This window comes from Mytilus galloprovincialis, chromosome 2 (assembly GCF_965363235.1).
Source record: "Mytilus galloprovincialis chromosome 2, xbMytGall1.hap1.1, whole genome shotgun sequence".
NCBI classification, from domain to species: domain Eukaryota; kingdom Metazoa; phylum Mollusca; class Bivalvia; order Mytilida; family Mytilidae; genus Mytilus; species Mytilus galloprovincialis.
The window spans coordinates 49,180,433-49,203,789 of record NC_134839.1 but is presented as its reverse complement, the minus strand read 5'-3'; the positions used below and the strand labels follow the sequence as shown (position 1 = coordinate 49,203,789).

Genomic DNA, 23,357 nt, shown 5'->3' with positions numbered 1-23,357 from the left:
AATTAGGAAATTAATAGGGCATTTATTATTGAGAATCCTTTATCTCTGTCAAAAATCCAAAATTCAGTTGATGCAATTGCAAATTTTTTATATTGCAAGTGAAATTATAAAAGCAAGGTTTTGTCATTTCAAACTTAGTACTGTGGCTTTTTTTCACATTTACAAAAATGACAGTAAATTCTGAATTTTACAATATTCAGAGATAATCCTGACCATTCATGAAATATTTGCCACTGGATGTAAAGCAAAACAAACATCCAATCATTGATATACAGGTCACTTGTAGGATCCTAGTATTGCCTTTGTAACCTCATTAGAGATATTTTCCAATGTACACTGAATTTGCCTTTCTATGATTGACTAGCCTGTCATTGGACATTTCACTAGGTTTTGTCACCTTTCTACATGTGTATTTTCATTACAGGGTTTCAAGTCATGTCATTCAGGGCCGTAACTACCTATGAGGCAGGGGAGGCAACTGCCTCCCCTGAATTCTCTACACCAAATTTTTTTTTCAAGTAATAAAATGAAATATTGACAATATGTACACGAAGAACTTGAATTTATATTATAAACAACCTAAGTTTACAGTTTTAACAGTGTTCTCATGATACGTGATATATGTCATTTTCCGGATTTTTGATCGATAGTGAACCGTTTCAGTATTTGTTTTATTTTATTTTTTCGTGTGGCCTTCCGTCAGTTATTCAGTATTCGTACGAGAACACATATATGAAACTTTGCTTTCGACAATTTTGAATAAAACTTAACTATTCACATTTATTTAGGGGCTCAATTAAGCAGAGGAAGTTGCCTTTGTATTGTGAATCGGCTGAATCAGCTGTTGGATAATTTCTCCCGATCGTACGAGGACATTTTGGTCAATGCCTTAGTAGTTAAACACTCCCATTCGTTGTAGCAGGGACTTTCTATACTAAGTATATACTAGTATAAAAACTTTCAAAGTCCCTGGTTGTAGTTATATACATGTCTGTTTAGCTTTCAACAATATTGAAATTCAAGGTCCTCGATAAAAAAGATATCTTGCGTTCTATGATATCGCTTTATATGTTTTTTTTTAACTTACCAGTTTGATTTCTAACAAAAATATCTTTAAATACAGATGATAATTGTTTGCATAAAAATTGCTTCCAGGATCCAGCAATACTTATGTTTCTTAAAGTAAGAAGGAAATCGAAGGAAAACGGGTCATTTTTAGCCACTGATTTTATGGAGAAAAAAATCTGCGGTCACAATGTATAAATTTAATGTTAATAATTATAGGTCAAAGTACGGCCTTCAAGACGGAGCCTTGGCTCACCCCGAACAGCAATCTCAGCCTCTTTTTGCATAAAAATTGCTTCCAGGTTCAAGCAATACTGATGTTTATTAATGAAAGGAAATAGAAGGAAAACGGGTCATTTTTAGCCATTATACTGAGAGAAAAAAATCGGCGGGGGACTGCGCCCCCCCCCAAATCCCCTTTCTTAGGGGCCTTAATCGGCGGCCCCCAAACCCCTGCCTCCCCTGAATTGGAACCCTAGTTACGGCCCTGTCATTGTATCACATCACCGTATAGCGTTGTTTTTTTTCGCGGGTGTAAATTTTCGCAGATAGAACAAAATTGCCAATATAAATTCTACCAAATTAAAAGTGCACATGCAAAGGTACTGATAAAAGTTGTGAATTTGCCAAAATAATAACTGCCAAGATATTCCTTATACCTTATTAAATGAAAATCATGAAATTTACACCTGTGAAAATAACCCGCTATATGGTAGTATTATTTGCCTTTTTGATATGTTTATTTTCTTTAAGGATTCCCAATCATGTCATTGTAACTCATCCTTGGGGCCAGTGGAGATTTTCCCATGGTACACTGTGTTCCAGCCTTACACCAGATTGCCTGAGGACATATCACGGAGCAGATATGGCCACACCCTTGTTGCGTGTGGGAGTGACAGTATGTACATGTTTGGTGGGTACTCCCTGAGACATGGACTGCTGAACGATGTGTGGATGTTTAATCTGACAACTAGTAAATGGACCCAGATTGTGCCATTCACTACAACTGAGCCTACTGGAAGGTGATAACATTGTGATACTGTATATTAGGTTATGTTTGCATCTGGTTTTGTCCAGGGTTTTGGCTTTAGATTGGGCAGTTAAAACTTTGCTGTGTCCATAAGTCCATTTATTGGCCATATGCAATGTATTTAAATAAAGAATCAACTATTTGCATTAGGGTTAGATATGCAGGGAAAATGTTTTCAGTGAATGTAACGAAAATGAATATACATGAAAATTTCCTCATATAATGTAGCTTTTTCATCAAAAAAAATTCTGAGTAAAAGTCATGAACCTGTCAGTTTAACCAGCAAATTTCAATCTTATTTGTTTGTTTTGTAATTTGTCAATATACTAGTATATTATCTTAACAAGTGTGCAAAAAATTAAAAAAATCTTATTCAACTGGAAATGTGTATTTGATTAATGACCTGAATTCTAGGCTTTCTACCAACAAAATCCAATGGTAATAATTATGAATACACCATCTATAACTGCTTTAAAAGTTTTAATAGAAGCATCAGCACACAAATTTTAGAAGGAGTTATGGTGCTTTTAGATATTCTACGATTCATTATTGTTCCCAGAAGCACATCAGAATCATAAGTGTGATTCATTCAACAAAAGGCATCAATAATTTTCTAGAATTTAATTTCTATTGATTGTATTGGTGTGATAGCCCAAGGAAAAATATTTCTTCTCATTTATTATAGATATTACCACACAGCAGTCTATTTAGATTATCTAAAGACGATGTATGTGTTTGGAGGTTTTGTTAAAAGAGGAAACAACGTAGAAGCTACAAATGAAATGTGGAAATTTGCTATTGGTGCTCACAAATGGACATTAGAGGTCAGAAGAAAATTGTTTTTTTTTCTTAGTTCATTACAACTATTGCATTAAAATGTTTTATCAACTATAAATTATTTTTTTAAAGTTGGATAATATTTTTCATAGATTTCGTGGCTAAAGGTGAACCATGAATTTGAAAATTAATATTCAATGAAATACTAATTTTTTTGGTAGTTTTGAATGCAGACTGAAGCAAAACACAGAAATCAGATATCTAGAAAATGCCATATTTCCTCAATACATAAAAATTGGTATCAACGAAAATATATGAATCCACATGACAGTAGCATTCAAATTCAAATTAGATATACCATGTAAAAAATGTTCATGAGTGATTTATTTTTATGCCCCACCTACGATAGTAGATGGGCATTATGTTTTCTGGTCTGTGCGTCCGTCCGTCTGTCCGTTCATTCGTCCGTCCGTTCGTTCGTCCGTCCGTCTGTCCCGCTTCAGGTTAAAGTTTTTGGTCAAGGTAGTTTTTGATGAAGTTTAAGTCCAATCGACTTCAAACTTAGTACACATGTCCCCTATGATATGATCTTTCAATTTTAATGCCAAATTAGAGTTTTTACCCCAATTTCACGGTCCACTGAACATGGAAAATGATAGTGCGAGTGGTCCACTGAACATGGAAAATGATAGTGCGAGTGGGGCATTCGTGTACTGAGGACACATTCTTGTTCTGCTTATTTTGAAATGAATGATGGTGTGTAAATTGAAAATATGTATTTTAGGTATCATCAGAGGTACATCCTGTTGCTGGACATACAATGACAAAGATAGATAATGCAAAACTGCTTGTGATTGGTGGATTTTCTAGAGCAGGTTACTTCTCTGAGAAAATGTATGAATATGATGCTACTAAATCTACATGGACAGTGTATACACATAGAGACCTAATAGGAGCTCCAATAGGTATGTATTAGTCTTATATTGAGAAACACAAATGAAGCATTGAATGACTAACTAGATTTAGGGTATTCTTAGTAGAAAATACAAGTAAATTGTATGTGTAATGCAATCAATTGCCAACCATGCTGTTTCAGCCGAATGTGATGATATGGATATCAGTCATCGTTGAAAAGGTTGTCAAACACCGAATCTGTATGACGTCATATCATCAATATCAGTCAAGACCTATAAAGGGCTGCAAACAGAAACTTTTGATCCTTTTTATTTCACATATGTCATACCAGAAAAAGTTATGGTATTAAGTAAATGCATTGTTTATGCTAGCAAATCATATATATGCAAATGGATTTCATTAACAGATTGTACAAATCACATTCATTAAAATAAATAAAGGAGAAAGTTCGGAAAGTGCCATATTTGGCCCCAATTATAAAGTTCATGATTACAAGACAATAATTGATTTAAGTTGCCTTAAAGACATGTGGAAAAGTCAAACAGAGCTGTTTTTGTCAAAGTTTAATTCTAATACTTTGATTTTTACATCCCAAAAAGGTCAAGATAAGGGATTTTGGTGAAATTTGACAAAATCAGCTGGATTTCAATTAAATAAATGACCAGGAATCATAAAGCGCAGGCGTCGACAAGATTAATATTCCAATAAGACATGTTAAATGTCTTCACAAACATTATTTTAAAAGATCATTGTTGTCGACATATGCGCTGCGCTCTATGTTTCCTGTCAAATAATCTTTGGAAATTTACCCATTTTCATTGATTTTTTCGTGAAAAATCAATACGAGTACAACTTGTGACGTCATAATGAAACGCAGAAACGTAAAACTTTCAACAAAATGGCTTATATCCTATCTAGTCTATGTATTAGCTATAATTTATCGTGATATTGGTCAATAAATCCGAATTTGAAATTTACGCTAAAAAAGGGGGCCATTTTAGGACCTTATTGAACATACTCCTTTATAGAAGTTTTTTTTTGCCAGGACTTGTAGTATATTATTTTTAACATGAATGTAATAAGGAACAATATTTTACATGTATATATAACTTTAGGATTGTATGGTCATACTGCTGTTCACCACGAGGACAAGTCTATTAAGACTATTTATATCTATGGAGGAATACTATACAGATCTCCAATAGTTAATCTGTCTGAATCTCCTAGAGTGGTTTTGTCTGATGAGCTGTATTCATTTGATTTAGTGAGCAAACGTTGGAATAACCTGCAGTCAACTAGATATTCAGAAGAAGGAGCTGAGGTTAGTTTAATTATATGTCCCATTCATTATGCCTCATTTATGGGCATTATGTTTTTCATTCTGTGCGGCGGTTTGTTAGTCAGTCCTTACGTCCGTCTGTCCCGCTTCAGGTTAAAGTTTTTGGTCAAGGTAGTTTTTAGGTAAAGATTGCATGAAATGCAATCAAAACCTTATGGGACTGACTTGATATCTTAATCTTCCAAGCTGATCACCGCCTTTTTTGATACAAAAAATATAGTGCATTGATCATAACATTCTATACATACTATCCATGAACATTTCCAGAATTTTGCCGATGTAATATATGCTCAGATATTCAAGGCACAAAATGATATTTCACTTGTCAAGAAAATTACATAACTTTTGCAACGTGCAGGAATCTAATATCTGTTCTAAAAATATAAATCTTCCTTTGTCTAGAATAGCTGTTAAATCAACAACCAATGCATTATTTAATTTTACTTCCCACTGATGAATTCAAGCAATCTTTACCGTTCAGTGCTTTCAAGCACTTTGATTAATGTTCCCTATGAGATGATCTTTAATTTTAATGCCAAATTAGAGTTTTGACCCCAGTTTTATGGTCCACTTAACATAGAAAAGGATAGTGTGAGTGGGGCATCCCTGTACTATGGACACATTCTTGTGTTTTGGGGTGTTGTATTTTGTGTTAACTTTTTCTTAGGAGAGGAGGGAGTCATAAAGTTATTCTATGAGCTATTTAAATGGTACATGTCGGAAAATAAAAAAAATTGAAGTATGTATCATTCTTGGAAATGTTCTTTTCAAAAGTGATAAGAAATGTATAAAAGAAAAAAGCTGATTCAAATGAGAAAATGAACCCAAACAATGAATATTAAACAGTTGTGTAAACCAGAAATCAATCTTAATGTGCTGTCAAAACTGCAAATATTGTTTAATGAATATACTTACTTGCTCAAATAGAGGGGAATGCAGGTTTACTTCTATGTATAAAAAAAAGAAGATGTGGTATGATTGCCAATGAAACAGATCTCCACAAGAGACTAAAATGACACAGAAAATAAAAACCATGCTCACTGTACGGCCTTTAACAATGAGCAAAGTCTGTACAATATAAGTGTTGCATTTTTCTCTACAACTAAAAGGTGTAGTTCTATGTATGGCACTAAGCTTTATCTGTTTTTGTCATACAATTTCTGCATGTATGTGAGTGTTAAATTATTGAGAAGTAGCCCAAAGAACAATTACTCTAATTTTTGTTAAATAACTAAACATCTGTACAATAGAAACAAAAAAGTTCAAACTTGAATGAATTCGTTTAAGACAGTCTATATTGTACTTAAATTTTGCGCAGTAATTTTTCAAAGTTGAATATGCTTTGCACAGAGCAAGGTAGAAAAATTTATTAGTTACTTTTAACTGGACATATGATTGTTGATTGCAGAAAGACAAGAGGATATTCCACACAGCAGTTGATGTTGGGAAGTATATGGTCATATTTGGTGGACAGTCTGATGACCAACAACTGACTAACAAGGTTCTGGTTTACCATTATCTGTGTAATAATTGGCATTCCTTCAAGTTCAAAGGTAAAATCTATATGTGGATTTATAAATACATGTATAATAAATGAAACAACAAATCATGTTTTTAATAGAAAAGTAATAATTTTCATTATGTTTTGTTTGTTTTAAGTTATGAATTAATATTTAAAAACATTTGAAGGACCTAGATTGTTGGTGGTGTCTGCAATGTTCCAGATGACCTAAATACATTTTTGTGAAAGGGAAGGCAACATATGTATAATGTTCCGGAATAACGAAAAAGTCCCATTATTATTACAAAATATTTTATTTATAACTGAACATTATGCTCTCAAAAATATGTATACTTTTATAAAAAAAAATGTTCTATATCTTATAATTTTTAAAGAAACTGTTTCATGTTAAAATATATATATTTTGTATAAATTTATTACATTGTTTTCTTGCAGAAGTCCAAGAAGATGCACCAATAAACATAAGAGTGTCAGCAGCATCTGTTGCCATAGAAACCAGTGTTTACATCATGGGCGGTTACAGTGGTGAAGTTCATAGTGGGATGATCAAATTGACACTGCCAATAGACAGGTGTCGACTGATTAAGGACGAGCATAAGTGTGTCAGATCCTCTACTGGTTGTAAAGCGTGTATTATCTCTAGTCCAGATGGGAGCAATGTCACATCCTGTTATTCAGCTCACATTCATAAATTTTTGCCAAACGAGTAAGTATTAAAAATGACAAAGTAAAGGAAAAAATCTGGGTTGTTGCTTTGGAACTTTGATTTACTGTAAACAACTTATTTTCACAAATACTTTCATTATTATTCATAGGGTACCAATATTTGTGGATTTTGTGGGTAAAAATGTTCAGAGAAGTACCAATTTTCTTTAGGCTTATATTTAGACTTTGGTAAAACCACAAACCAAAGATCCACAAATAAACAATATTTTCAAAATCATTAAAATAAGTATCCACAAAAATAATGAATTCACAGTAATTTATATAATTACCTCCCTTGTTTATCAACATTTTCTGTATCAAATGATTTTACACACAAATTTTCAAAGCCTTGAAAAATTTAGAAATTTTGATAATGTACCTAAAATGTTATTATCTTTTGTTACAGATGTTTTGGACAGACACTGTTACAAGGGAGAGGAGAATGTGATGAAAATTGGCATTTAAGGAGAGATTGTGATGGTTATACAACCTGTGATTCATGTTTAGCCGTGTTCCCATACTTTAAGAATATAAGACAGGTAGCTATAGCTATTTCATTAACCAGACAGTAAAAAATTGTGCATTATATTGAAAAAATTATGAGCATCAATTTTATTTCTATGTTAATATTAGAAATTCAGTCCTACATTTACACAGCTTATTTATTGTGAAAATAATTTCCTAATTGAATTCATGTTAAAGCACACTTTGCTCTATTCGATACAGTGTCATCCAATTCCTGGGTGTAGCACTTCTAAGGATTTATACACAAACCATGTGGATGTAAAAAGGATATACTTAAAATGAAAACATTGTGAGATTCATTACAAAATGACAGAAACTGACAAACAGAGATCAAATAAAACACAAAGTCAGCACTGAATTCTTTTATTTTATTTAATGAATGGCTATTATCTATTTTGAATTTATTGAACCATAAAACTAATTTTTGACTCTTCACATTGAATAATCAGCAAAGCGGATTATGTAAAATGTGAAGAGTCAAAAATTAGTTTTATGGTTCAATAAAATCAAAATAAATTATTGCCATTCATTATTAATAAATTTCCATCAAAACTAAGGCTCAAAGAACTTTTTATATTATTTATATTAACAATAACAACGTACACACATGTTGGTGTATGAATACACAACGTCAAAGTGGGCGTGTCGCCATAAAAATTGACAACATTGAAAATAAAACTAATAGTTTTAACCAATCAGAAGACAGTAAAAACACAAAATTTATTTATAAGAAAATATTATTTTCCAAGAATTATGTAGGTTTGGCTAATAAACATCTACTACTGTTGTTTTTTTTGCCTGGAAATTTGAATTCAGACCATATTTCTATGGATTTGGAGATATTCTTCAGTTGCTAGATCTGGCAATTAACCTGTACCCTTTTCTAATTCACTAAGTTTACTCCTAAATATTTGACTTATACTTGAGTATGAACGATAAGCTTTTAATGCTTCTTTTAAGTCCATGTTAAAGTACTGACCTCATTTCTGCATGTGTTTATGGTCATATTTTTGTTTTAATATATATATGTATGTATAAGATTTTTGTTAATAAAACTGATTATAAGAAAGCCAGCATACAACTGCATCATAAATTTCAATAAGTTTGCTTAATCATCAACAAAAATCTTATACATACATATATATATATATAAACAAAAATATGACAATAAACACATGCAGATAATTTATGATGTAGTTGTATGCTGATTTTCTTATAATCAGTTTTAGAAAACGGGTTATTATCTTTTCTTTGTTCATATAGTCTATACACTAGCTATCTTCATATAAAACTAAAGTATTGAAAGTGCAACCATCAGATCAAAAATATTTCCTATTAAATTGATTACTGTAAATTATTGAGTGCATTTATTATACCCCCGCTTTAAAAAAGGGGGGGTATACTGTTTTTTAGGGTATACTGTTTTACCTCTGTCTGTCAGTCCGTCCGTCCATCAGTCCGTCCGTCCGTCCGTCCGTCAGTCAGTCCGTCCCATGAAACTTTTGTCACATTTATCTCAGGAACTACACATCCACCCTTTCTGTAATTTGGTATCAACATTTATATATGTCAGCCATACCGTGTGATGCGTTTTCAGATTCATCACTGGACAACTTCCTGTTTACCGAACACTTGTCTGATTTTACACATGATAGCCAAGTTGAAAATTTTCATCACATTTTTCTCAGGAACTACAATACAAGGATTTCTGAAATTTGGTTTCAGGATTTATATAAGTCAGCTATACCGTGTGATGCGTTTTCAGATTCATCACTTGACAACTTCCTGTTTACCGAACACTTGTATGATTTTACACATGATAGCCAAGTTGAAAATTTTCGTCACATTTTTCTCAGGAACTACAATACAAGGATTTTTGAAATTTGGTTTCAGGATTTTTATAAGTCAGCTATACCGTGTGATGCGTTTTCAGATTCATCACTTGACAACTTCCTGTTTACCGAACACTTGCATATTTTTACACTATTAATATTATCCACTTGCGGCGGGGGTATCATCAGTGAGCAGTAGCTCGCAGTTTCACTTGTTATTGCTATTTTGCCATATTAGACTTAAATGCGATTTGAATTTTTATGATTTTGAGAAAAATCCTGTTTAATTCATATAAAATAATTCAAAATGCGAGTTTAAATTATTGCGTTTACAACTCTGTTGCATTTTTGTCGAGCCTTCGACTTTAGTCGAAAAAGCGAGACTTAGCGATCCTACATTCCGTCGTCGTCGGCGTCGTCGTCGTCGGCGGCGTCCACAAATATTCACTCTGTGGTTAAAGTTTTTGAAATTTTAATAACTTTCTTAAACTATACTGAATTTCTACTAAACTTGGACAGAAGCTTGTTTATGATCATAAGAAAGTATCCAGAAGTAAATTTTGTAAAAATAAAATTCCTTTTTTTCCGTATTTTACTTATAAATGGACTTAGTTTTTCTGCGAGGAAACATTACATTCACTCTGTGGTTAAAGTTTTTAAAATTTTAATAACTTTCATAAACTATCCTTGATTTGTACCAAACTTGAACAGAAGCTTGTTTATGATCATAAGATAGTATCAAGCAGAAAATTTTGTAAAAATAAATTTCCACTTTTCCGTATTTTACTTATAAATTGACTTAGTTTTTTTGCCAGAAACAAAACATTCACTCTGTGGTTTAAGTTTTTAAAATTTTTATAATGTTCTTAAACTATCCTGGATTTCTACCAAACTTAAACAAAAGCTTGTTTCTAATCATAAGATATTATTCAGAAGTAAATTTTGCAAAAAAAAAATCACTTTTTCTGTATTTTACTTATAAATGGACTTAGTTTTTCTTCCAGTTAACATTACATACAGTCTGCAGTTAAAGTTTATAAAACATTTATTAGATTCATAAACTATCCTGGATTTTTTACCAAACTTAGAAGCTTCTTTCAATCAAAAGACAGTATCGAGAGGGAAATTTTTATTGATGTTTTTCCTCATTTTTGTTGAGTCTGCGATTAACAGCAAAAGTAGGCGAGACACTGGGTTCCGTGGAACCCTTACGAATTTTTTGCAATAATAAAAACCTCGCAATAATTTTTGAATTTCCAGTAGATGTTTTATTACACTGTTTACTTTAGATATGCAAATGGTGTCAGAACTGTGGAGAGAACAAATGTGTGAAGGTTGGTCGCAAATGCACTGGTCAGACCTGTAAAAATCACCCAAGTTCTTCACCAGTCGGGGAATCCCACTGGTGTGGGATATTTGAATGTGGGACAAGTACTTGTGAAAGATGTAAAGCTCTGAACTGTGAATGGACCAGTACAAAAGGATATAGTAAGTTCATGTACCGATCTCATCCCGATAACTTGGGGAAACGATTAGTATGTAGGAATCATGTAGTTATATTGAGAATGGAAATGGGAAATATGTTAAAAAGACAACAACCGGACCAAAGAGCAGATAACAGCTGAAGGCCACCAATGGGTCTTCAAGGAAGTGAGAAAATCCTGCACCAGGAGATTGGCCTCAGCTGGCTCCTAAATAAACATATAAATGAACCAAAATTAAAAAACACACAAGACTAACAAGTGCTAGAGTATGTCCATATGTGTATGTCCTAAAGTAGAATAATGCAAGGTTTAATCTTAATTTATTTCCACATCAAATTGTGTTTTTGACTGATGGATATTACATAAACATGTACTCTCGATTCATTTATTTTCTTTCATACCAATTTTCATTGATATTTGAATGTGTGGTTTTGAATATTAAAGTTTGCATACAAACTATAAAAAAAGTACATTTTTCATAACACTAGAATTCATGGCTCACCGTTACCAACTAAATCCATGAAGATAAGTACCCCAGGTAATATAATGAATCCACTTTCCATAAATGTGATTATCACAAATCTTTGTCCTTTGACCTTTAATAAAGGGTTATCTTATTGGTATTCATACCACATACCTTTATTTATATTGATAAGTATTCATTGTATATCAATATTACAGTAAATATGTGTTTTTAATATTATCAGATGAAGAAGAGAATTGGTATTGCAGACGGAATAAGTCACCTAACATTACTGTATGCCCTGCACCATGTCAATTAAATGCTAACTGCCAGTCATGCATCAGAAGCGTAGGAGCAGAAGCTGGGTCCGGGAAATGTGTATGGAGTCATGCTCTACAAGAAGTAAGTTTTCTACCTTCACATTGAAGAGGTCAATAGTCATGCTCTACAGGCAGTAAGTTTTTGTACCTTTACATTGAAGAGGTCACATGTTTTGATTTTGAATGATAATTGAAGTACCACTTGCCCAAATCTGTTGAAACTTTAACACAATGTCATGGACTATAAAAAAACTGGTCAAATTTGATAATGATTGTTTTGACATTTACTGTTCAAGAGTTTTGGCCCTTAGCAGGGTTTTTTTTTTTTCGTCATCCAAATGATATTGATAGTGCTACTTGACTGAATCTTTTAAAACTTATAACAATATAATTGAACATTAACATATCAAGAGTTATGTCCTCAGTTAATACAGTGTTGTGTTTCTTTTGTTTCCTGATGATAATGATAACACCTTGAATTAAAATTTTGATACTTTTAATGCCAGTCTGCCAGTTTATCCACTACCTCGACATTTTAATAGAGATTTACAGATTGAGTTAATGTAAGCTACAATACTGTAAATTCAGAAATTATTATGTGCATTTATTTTTGTGATTTTGTGATTTTAGAATAAAATGCTATTTGAATTTTGGCAATATTGAGATATATATCCTGGTTAATTCATATAAAAAAAAATCAAAATGTGAGTTCAAAATATTGCGATTATTACCTTGTTGAAATTTCACTATAATTAAATTCTGAATTTACAGTATTGTGACCGTTAGATTTAGAACATTTGGCTGCAGTAGAAGTATTTGACTTGCATCATCCTCACACATGGTGTTTCTCAGTCTGCTTTGTATGAATGAATCTACTTGTAAATCACTAAAGATACAATGTAAATGATCAGTTAAGTAATTTCAACACAATTTAAGTTGTGACTGTTTCTTTATTTTTCAGTGTATGTCAGAAGCTTACAAACCTCTTAGGTGTTCTCATGGCAACTGTGGTTTACTGATTGACTCTTCAACAACTGAGTGTTTAAGACCTTGTCATGAGTTCAGACAGTGTTCTAATTGTCTGAGAGCTCCAGGGTGTGGATGGTGTGCTGGAAATAATGGCATGGGCTTATGTATGCCTGGAGGAATGAAAGGACCGACTGGTGGTGTCTGTAATCCAGGAGATATTAGAAACTTTAAAACTGGTCAGTATTATTATCTTGGATTTTATTTTAGAAATTTTTATGCCCCAACTAGTGGCATTATGTTTTTCAGTCTGTCCGTTCGTCCGTCTGTCTAGCTTCAGGTTAAAGTTTTTGGTTAATGTAGTTTTTAATGAAATTTAAGTCCAATCAACTTGAAACTTAGTACACATGTTCCCAATGATATGACCCCAATTCCAAGGTCCACAGAACATAAAAACAATACATAGGGAGTGGGGCATCCATGTACTATGGACATATTCTTGTTTATTAAATATTTAACATGTGCACCTCAATTTACCTAACCATTTAGAAATGTTTGTAGATTTTCCCGTGTTACATTTGTGTAGAAAAGTAACCATACTTTTAAATAATTCCTACAGATGCTAACTTTAAAATTTGTAGAATGTTTGTATATTTATCATGTTTATTGAAGACCTGCACCTCATTTTTTTGTACACATTTATAAAATTTTGGTTTTTATATAAGTAGCAATGACTTACATTGTTCAAAAGAAGAAAATATTCACATTTTGAGATTTTGTAGCAATGACTTTGATTGTTCAGAAGAAGAAAATATTCTAACGTATGAGATTTTGTAGCAAAGACTTTGATTGTTCAGAAGAAGAAAATATTCACATTTTGAGATTTTGTAGCAATGACTTTGATTGTTCAGAAGAAGAAAATATTCTAATGTATGAGATTTTGTAGCAAAGACTGATTATTTAGTAGAAGAAAATAGTCTCACGTGTGAGATATGAAATCAATCCTGTCGTGATACTGTAAATTCAGAAATTATTGCGATTTAAAATTTTGTATATGAATACAACAGGATTTTTCGCAAAATTGCAAAAATTCGAATTTTAGTATAAAATGACAAAATCGCAATAATAAATGCCAGCAATAATTTCTGAATTTACAATAAATTGATATTTTCATGTCTTAATTCGGCACAACAAAATGCAAAACACACAGATAATTGTAGGTTAGGAGCAAAATTTGTCTTGATTATTAGTTCTCAGTGTCTGAATTTGTTTAGTTTTTCAAAGCTGTTATATATTAATCAATATGTTTTGTTTATTTACATAGATTCACCAATGAACCAATACCACTGGTCAATAGTTGAGCCGATGTGGTCCTATATAAGCTGTCCTCCTGAAAATGAATGTATCAATGGCCACCATACGTGTAACAATGTAACGCAGGACTGTTTTGACACTTTGAAGGGATTCAACTGCTCATGTAAAAAAGGATACATGGAAGATTCTAAGTAAGTAAAGGTCGGGGTGGGGAAAGGTGGGAGGGGGGATGACTTCAAAGGATAGGGAGAAAAGGGGGCTTAAATTGGACATTTATTAAACCAATTTTTAACTGTTAACTAGAACCAGTGTATTCCAACTGTTCAATAGAAAAATCTTGTGAAGGAGAAAAAGATGGAAGGGTGCAAAAGTAAGCAGTTTATGGGAACTGTCATCACGTGTGCACATGACTGGAAACTGTTGTGGTCACAGTTGCACCTATTTTACCAAAAAGCTATGGAAATTATTCCGTTTTTTTGAGAGACTTTGTATTTTAATAATATACCATTATGCATGTCTTTCAACATTTTTGAATTTTCACAAATAGTCACATCATATCTCAACAGAAGAAGTAAAAGTTAAAGCTATGCAAAGGTCACTTGAGAAGCCAACAAAAAATTTAAAAGATTAAATATGTCACAGGTTCAGGGTTCTTATAGTGTGCATGGATACAGATACATTGGCTTGCAAGCTATTTACTTTGAAATTATTTGTCAATTAATTTGGTTAGTGGTTCTCATTGGGGTCTAAATGTGACGTGGGATTGCTGCTATATGTAAGCGTGACATGTGAAAGTCAAATCATTGTGCCGTGAGAATGGGAAATGAGGTCTAGCGGGACACGGGAAATTACAAAAAATGAAAATTTCTCACGTACATAGTGTAAGCAGGATACAGGAATCTGTCAAAACAGTAAGCAGGATCCGGGATCACAACCCCCCAATGAGACCCCCTGTTTAGAGCTTCAATAGATTTTAAGTTACATAAATACAAACCTATTTATAAATATATTTTGCATTAAAGTTTCATTGGAGAGATTTGATTTTGTTAAATATTTTTCAGTACTAAAGAATGTATACCAGTATGTCATCAAGGGTGTCAGCATGGCATCTGTGTCAGACCAGATAAATGTGACTGCAGTTTTGGTTATGTTGGCAAAAATTGTACGGTAGAATGTGAGTGCCATAAAAACAGTGAATGTGAAAGTGTGGAAAAGACCAAACATTGTTTAAATTGTCATAACAACACACAAGTAAGTGATGTATTTAGTTTTATTAATCTTCCTATAGTGCCTAACAAGATTTTGTGAGGTAGACGAAATTGACTTTAAAACGATCGTATTGACTTTTGATGTGCAGAAATAGGCAGATCGGACATATTTTGACTTCAGTTACTTACTTCTTAAGTTTGGGATTAATTGTAATCAACATATTCCAATGAGACTGAAAAATGCTTTTTTTTATTATGATAAATAATAATTTTACCTGCCGTAGTCGTGCGTAAAATATATTTCGGTATTTCTCTTACGAAAATGACTTGTTTAATGGAACAAAACGTATTATTTGTAAACTTTCTCTTTACTCTTCACAATAGGCTTTTAAAAAATAACCTTTCCAACTGTATATTCCGAAAATTTTGTGAAAATCGAATAAGTGGCAATTCTTACCTTTCATACCTTAACTTTCATTGATAAAACATAATATTGACTCGTCCAGTGTCCAGTTTGAAGGTCATTTTAGTTACCGGTCACATTCATGCACGTCTAATTAATCAATAGTCATGTATGAAAAGCATAAACAAGTTTGAAGGTAAACTAATAACAACTTAATCCAATCAAATTGCCTACGATTTAATAACAATGACCAGTCCACATCATAAAAATGTATAGGGGTAAACTGGGTAGGGAGAAAATGTCAGATATATTAAGTTCATTATTTTGCAATAACGAGTAAAAATTTGTTAACCAATAGATTTGTTATAATTTCATAATCATGTCGCTATGTATTGGTATAGTTTTTGGATCTTTCATTAGCGTATTTAAGGCTGTAGAAAGTTTGGCCTTCAAAAGTCAACATAATCATTGCCTTTATAAAGAAAATTCGCCTTTTTAAAACATTGAATGTTTCACAAATAATACGCGACAACAAAGCAAAATCATTTCTTAAAACACTGCCAAAAAAATAATTCTGATTGATGCAGTGGTATTGTCATAAATTGCACTGGAGTTAACAGTGGTACATCAAACGTCGAATTCCCTCACACAATGTTATCACACACTATAAATAAACATGAAATATTTGGCACTGGACATCAAGCAAAAAAAGGCCCTTGGTGGCCAGGTGGTCTGAGTAGTCGAACTACTGTATCACTTGTTAGTCAACACTAAGGTTGTGAGTTCCAATCCTTCACATGTAGGTACAAAGTCTCTAATCTTAATTCTTATGCAACAAGGTTTGTAACGTTCATTTTGATTGGATAACGTCACTTATTTACATGGCAGCATATGACAGATTTTAAATACATGTTTTAACGTTGTTTTCTGTCAGTTTCAGAACTAACGCGTCACCAGAAAACTTAATTTGCGACCATCAAATCCCCAATTGATGCCGTCAGAGCTTCAAATTCAATACAGTTATCTCTTAATTGACGGGGATTGTCAGATTTCCTATTGTGGTTCTCACTGGGGCACTCCAACTCCATCCACCACAAAAAAGCACAATAATATTGAAAGTGGCATTAAACACCAATCGATCGATCAATCAATCAAGCAAACAACAATCAATTGGTCAATATGTTTTGTGATAAATGCAGCTTTTAGAATCCTACAACTTGTCCACTGCAGTTAGTAGATATAAGAAGATGAGGTATGAGTGCCAATGAGACAACTCTCCATCCAAGTCACAATTTGTACAAGTAAACCGTTATAGGTCAAAGTACGCTCTTCAACACGAAGCCTTGGCTCACGATGAACAGTAAGTTATAAAGGGCCAAAAAGACTGGCTTTTTTTTTCTGATCAGATTGTTCTTTCTGTTAACTGGAAATGGATTGACTTGTAGGGCAGACGTAAATACTGCTGTTGTTAAAGCATCTGATGCAGTTCAGTTGACATTAAAATTATTTATTGTTCATTATATCCAACTATGGTAGAATTGTCTTTAATAATGGACACTATTGTGTCATCCTGATTAAGTATTTTGAATTGATTTATGTAGAAGCTACATTATTTTATTTTAACTTTGGCACCCTTGTTGTTATATACTTATTAAAGAAAATGAGATTTAATTGAGTAACAAAAATGAGGTGTCAAAAAGAATGTTACAAAAAACAATCAAGATTAGAGTATTAAAAATGTCAATGAAAATTACTAGAATAACTGTTTTTCAGCTAAGATGAGAATCGGACAAATTTGATTCGTTAAATGCAACCATTTAAAAAATAATTATTGTAATTACAGGGATATCAATGTGAACATTGTAAATTGTGGTTTGTTGGAAGTCCAAAGATGAACCAGCCTTGTAACTCCTGTTTCAATGTCTGCAATAATCATACAAATAGATGTTCTTCTGTCAAAGACTTTAAGAAACTGAATGCCAGTACCATTTATTCTACTTATGACTATCACAAAGTGGTGAGTGATTTGCACTAAAATAATTTCAAGATAAGATCCCAAAGGGCAATTAAAATCATTAGTTAACTATAAAAGAATATACAGCACAGAATGAAAAAACAAACCCCTTACAAATAAGTAATGATTTCAAATGCTCTGTAGCAGTATTCATATTAATATTAAATAGACCACTTTTGAATTTTTTGCATATCTATCAAACCTTTGGTTTTTGTGAACATCATTCCTGCGTTTAGGGGCATCGCTACTTACTTCCCATGCTGAGAGAGTGGTTAAAAAAATATGATTCTATATTGCATGAATTATTTGTCAAATTGTACTCTTTTTAATTGATAATCAGCACTGCAGTCATTAAGGAATTGTGATTAAAAACCTACCGAACAAACATCATTTCTAGTTTATCCTGCATAATGACTATCACCAAGACACTTGATAAACTTTAATAAAGCTTAAATTTATGTACATCATAGTTCATCTGACCTAATAAGTTGGAGAACTTTGTTGAGTATTTTTTTATGCCCCACCTACGATAGTAAGGGGGCATTATGTTTTCTGGTATGTGCGTCCGTTCGTCCGTCTGTCCGTCCGTTCGTTCGTCTGTTTGTTCGTCTGTTCGTCCGTCCGTCTGTCCCGCTTCAGGTTAAAGTTTTTGGTCAAGGTAGTTTTTGATGAAGCTGAAGTCCAATCAACTTGAAACTTAGTACACATGTTCCTTATGATATGATCTTTCTAATTTTACAACCAAATTAAACTTTTGACCCCAATTTCACGGTCCACTGAACATAGAAAATGAAAGTGTGAGTTTCAGGTTAAAGTTTTTGGTCAAGGTAGTTTTTGATGAAGCTGAAGTCCAATCAACTTGAAACTTAGTACACATGTTCCTTATGATATGATCTTTCTAATTTTACAGCCAAGTTAAATTTTTTACCCTAATTTCACGGTCCACTGAACATAGAAAATTAAAGTGTGAGTTTCAGGTTAAAGTTTTTGGTCAAGGTAGTTTTTGATGAAGCTGAAGTCCAATCAACTTGAAGAAACTTAGTACACATGTTCCTAATGATATGATCTTTTTAATTTTACAGCCAAGTTAAATTTTTGACCCCAATTTCACGGACCACTGAACATAGAAAATTAAAGTGTGAGTTTCAGGTTAAAGTTTTTGGTCAAGGTAGTTTTTGATGAAGTTGTAGTCCAATCAACTTGAAACTTAGTACACATGTTCCCTATGGTGTGATCTTTCTAATTTAATGCCAAATTAGATTTTTTACCCAATTTCACGGTCTATTGAACATGTAAAATAATAGTGCAAGTGGGGCATCCGTGTACTTTGGACACATTCTTGTTTTTTTTTTTTTATATAAATTCTGGTCCATACACACAAAAAGTTTAATCTTTTAAAAAATCTGTTTTTGTTTAGAATAAAGATTTTAGTCCTAATGGACCTGTAAGTGATCCAGTATGTATACGATGTCAGAACAACACAGACGGTAGAAAGTGTGACGGTTGTCAGTCGGGCTACTTCAGACATAAAGGAATGACCAAGTTTGATGCTTGTATTAAATGTCAGTGCCACGGCCATAGTCATTTCTGTGACAATATGACAGGGGAATGTCGTCCATGTAGAAACAATACACGAACACGTTGCTCCAGCGATGAAAATGACTCTCCAGATACGTGCTGGAAAAAACAGGTACATTGATAAAAATCTGATATGTATTTATTCAAGGGGTTGCAGAGTTCTAAACAAGTATTTTTTAATAGCAGTATGGGATTTGGAATATTGCTGTTTCACTGAAATTAAAGCACCACATTTATAAAACATTTTATTGTGAAATCTTCTCAAAGAGCACCCTTGTAAACAAATTAAATATTGCACTATTGTACCATTGTGCTATATGACCCTGGGAGAACACTGGGTTACCTTCTATGTGCAATATATATTAAAAGGGATTGAAGTTGGCTCAGCTATTGCATTATCTAACTTTATAATATTCTATACTGTGAAAGTACTTTTATTCGTGGGGAACCAATTTATGTGGTTTTCGTGGATGACTTTATCCACTTTATCCAAGTTTATATCCTAATAATTCTCGTCGTATGTATGGGAAGTAATAATTTCATACTGTGCTTGCTTTTGATAAAAAAATATTTTACAATTCAAGATACGTTTTTAACATTTGTTTATGTAACTTTTTTCCTTTGGTGACTTGTTTATGGCCTAATTACCACCTTTGTTGGTCTTATTCTGTTGACCACTTCATCTCAGTTTAATTAGTGTGACCACTACGATTTACAAGGGTCAATGTTTATTTTGCAATTTCCTTAAATCCAGACAATTTGTAACCTTTGTTTCTAATGGCTTCAACTTTTTAGTTTTTTTTTCTTCAAAAAGTAATATCCACGAATTTAAAAACCCACGCACATGTAAATGTTGCTCAAACAACGAAAAATTGATACCCACGAATTAAAGTACTTTCACAGTATGTTAAGTTTTTAACAGATTTTCATACTTGAACACCCACCTAGTGTATAAGCTATGCCTGTAGAGTATATCAAAAGAAAATTTTATTTCTTTATGTGAAACACATTTGAAGGCAGTGTATCCTGTTTTAACACTACATATGAAACTTAATATGAAGAAGAGGAGATATGTGATTTCAGTTGGGCAGCAGCCCATCAAATCAAGCTAGATATCAACATATTGATACATTTGTACCACACCACAAATCAAAATATGCATATGGAAAAATATATCAAGTCATCCTAATTAAGGATAAATCTTTTTTTACCTATTCATATGAGTAGGCTGTTTAGATTTAATATTTTTGTAATTTTATTATAGTGTGCAGTGTGTGAAGAATACTTTCAAGGTCATCCAGTCCATGACCACCAATGTTACCGTCAGATGAATGTGGATAGAGAATATTGCCTTGACCCAGAAACACAGAATGAATGCAGCCAAAATCCTCATCCTTTGATGCAAGGACGAACTGTATTCTTTGCTGTACAACCACGATACCTCAATGTTGACATTCGTATAACTATAGATGTTCTCAAGGGAGGTAAGAAATTTAGTAAATGGACAACATGAGGACGATTATAAATACAAGAAGGCACAGAGTAAATGTTTATGAGGCAACAATCTATCAACCTTCAACAATTAGCCAAACCCATACTGCATAGTATTAAAGCTATGTGCATGGAATATACATGAGTAAAACACTCCTCAATGCAAACCATTTCAACTTCAGCTTTTGTGAAATTTTTGAAAATTGACAAAAGATTTTGTATGAAATTTGTTTAATGATTATTTAATGATTTAGTTTTATTAAAGCAATAATTACCTATTTTGATTTTGTAAAATTGTTTTCAATTGTCATTGAAAAAATATTATTTCACGATACAATTTTCGTTTTATCTAGGAGCAGACGTCTTCTTTTCGTCCAGTGACCAGACTTTCACTGTTAAGGACAACAAAGAAAATGGAGTACACATCTTAGAACTCGACAGTGACCTTCACATAAGAGGTGGAAGCTCTCAGAGATGGTCTTATCCAATCAACAAAAGGAGTTTAGATAATTATAATATTCACATTCACAACATAATGACTGACTTAGCAGAATCAAAACCTCTTGACAAGAGAAGCGTTCAAAATAGTACGTCTGGAGTCTCTCATGAGTTATTGGAGATACATGCCAAGAACTTTCATACATACCATACCGTTACTCAAACAAATACTATTTTACGCGTGAAAAATGTGGAGTCGCGATTAGTGATTACTTTACCAGTTCATAGTCATAATTTAAAATTTGCTCGATTTTATATCATAATGTATGGAGTAGGTAGTAAATACTCAAACAATACATATGGAAACTTATATTTCAGACAGGATCAACCACACATAGATTTATTTGTCTTTTTTTCTGTCTTTTTTTCAAGTTTCTTCCTCTTTTTAGCCGTTTGCGTCTTGTTATGGAAGATGAAACAAGCTGTTGATACACAACGTAGTAGACAGCAACGTGCGAAAGAAATGATGCACATGGCTTCCAGACCATTCTCAAAAGTTCTTGTGTATATTGAACCAGAACCAATTATTATGTCATCAACTCCTGTCTTAAGGAGACCAAAACTTCCCAAAATACCACACAGAAATGTGCCAATTATGGGACTTACTCCAGTAGATTTATTAGCACCTATTATTCATCCAACTATTGTAAAAGAAAAAGTGCCATTTGATGTGATTCCAATAGCAGTTGAACCTATTATAAGTGGTTCGGCAGCGATAAGAACAGTTGTGATTCAGCTTCCAGGGGGAACACATGCTTCATCAAAACTTTGTATAGGCTCATCATTGACATCTAATTATAGACCTGCAAATAGTAATCCTAAATCTAATATAAGGAGAAGGCCTAGTTCTACTCAATGTTGAATAAAAACTACAGATTCATATAGTGTTCAAAAGATTATAGACCTGCAAATAGTAATCCTAAATCTAATATAAGGAGAAGGCCTAGTTCTACTCAATGTTGAATAAAAACTACAGATTCATATAGTGTTCAAAAGATTATAGACCTGCAAATAATAATCCTAAATCTAATACAAGGAGAAGGCCTAGTTCTAATCAATGTTGAATAAAAACTACAGATTCATATAGTGTTAAAAATATTATAGACCTGCAAATAATAATCCTAAATCTAATATAAGGAGAAGGCCTAGTTCTACTCAATGTTGATTATGAAAAAACTACAGATTCATACAGTGTTAAAAATATTAAAGAACTGCAAATAATAATCCTAACGCTAATATACAAGGAGAAGACCTAGTTCTACTCAATGTTGATTATGAAAAAAAAACCAGATTTAAATAGTGTTAAAAAGAATATAGACCTGCAAATAATAATCCTAAATCTAATACAAGGAGAAGACCTAGTTCTACTCAATGTTGATTATGAAAAAACTTCAGATTCATACAGTGTTAAAAAGATTATAGACCTTCAAATAATAATCCTAAATCTAATACAAGGAGAAGACCTAGTTCTACTCAATGTGGATTATGAAAAAAAAACAGATTTATATAGTGTTAAAAAGAATATAGACCTTCAAATAATAATCCTAAATCTAATACAAGGAGAAGACCTAGTTCTACTCAATGATGATAATGATTATTATTGTCCAGTGTTCAAAAGATGGAGTCAAGCTCATCTAATGCTGTTATGCTATAATCTTTTCAGCCAATAAACTGTGTAACACACCTTGTATGTATAGGTAATACAATGTTATGTTGATGAAATATAATCAAATTACAGCTGCTTTAATACCTGTAAAAAGAGTGATATATAAAAAAGAATTATACACCAGGTGAATAAATTGTTGTTATAGAAATTATATGTATTAATATGTTTAATGAATTTGATACATTTTTGTTGAACCAAAATTGATAATTTTATTTCAATGCAATCAGTGTATTTGTTTTTGT

The 23,357-nt window shown here is 32.5% G+C and overlaps 1 protein-coding gene across 1 annotated transcript in view; it reads left to right on the top strand.

The window, feature by feature from the left end:
- The window catches only part of LOC143063750 (multiple epidermal growth factor-like domains protein 8), a 43,379-nt gene extending 20,949 nt beyond the window's left edge, over positions 1-22,430 (top strand). The window contains exons 18-33 of the mRNA XM_076236114.1: positions 1,819-2,087; positions 2,781-2,919; positions 3,657-3,837; positions 4,903-5,108; positions 6,535-6,679; positions 7,084-7,354; positions 7,760-7,892; positions 11,000-11,198; positions 11,902-12,059; positions 12,939-13,182; positions 14,268-14,448; positions 15,319-15,508; positions 17,712-17,885; positions 19,300-19,572; positions 20,725-20,944; positions 21,305-22,430. Coding sequence (XP_076092229.1) covers positions 1,819-2,087; positions 2,781-2,919; positions 3,657-3,837; positions 4,903-5,108; positions 6,535-6,679; positions 7,084-7,354; positions 7,760-7,892; positions 11,000-11,198; positions 11,902-12,059; positions 12,939-13,182; positions 14,268-14,448; positions 15,319-15,508; positions 17,712-17,885; positions 19,300-19,572; positions 20,725-20,944; positions 21,305-22,311 — 3,990 coding nt within the window. The 3' untranslated portion in view covers positions 22,312-22,430. The remainder of the gene's footprint in view (positions 1-1,818; positions 2,088-2,780; positions 2,920-3,656; positions 3,838-4,902; positions 5,109-6,534; positions 6,680-7,083; positions 7,355-7,759; positions 7,893-10,999; positions 11,199-11,901; positions 12,060-12,938; positions 13,183-14,267; positions 14,449-15,318; positions 15,509-17,711; positions 17,886-19,299; positions 19,573-20,724; positions 20,945-21,304) is intronic.
- The last annotated feature ends 927 nt before the right edge of the window (positions 22,431-23,357 follow it).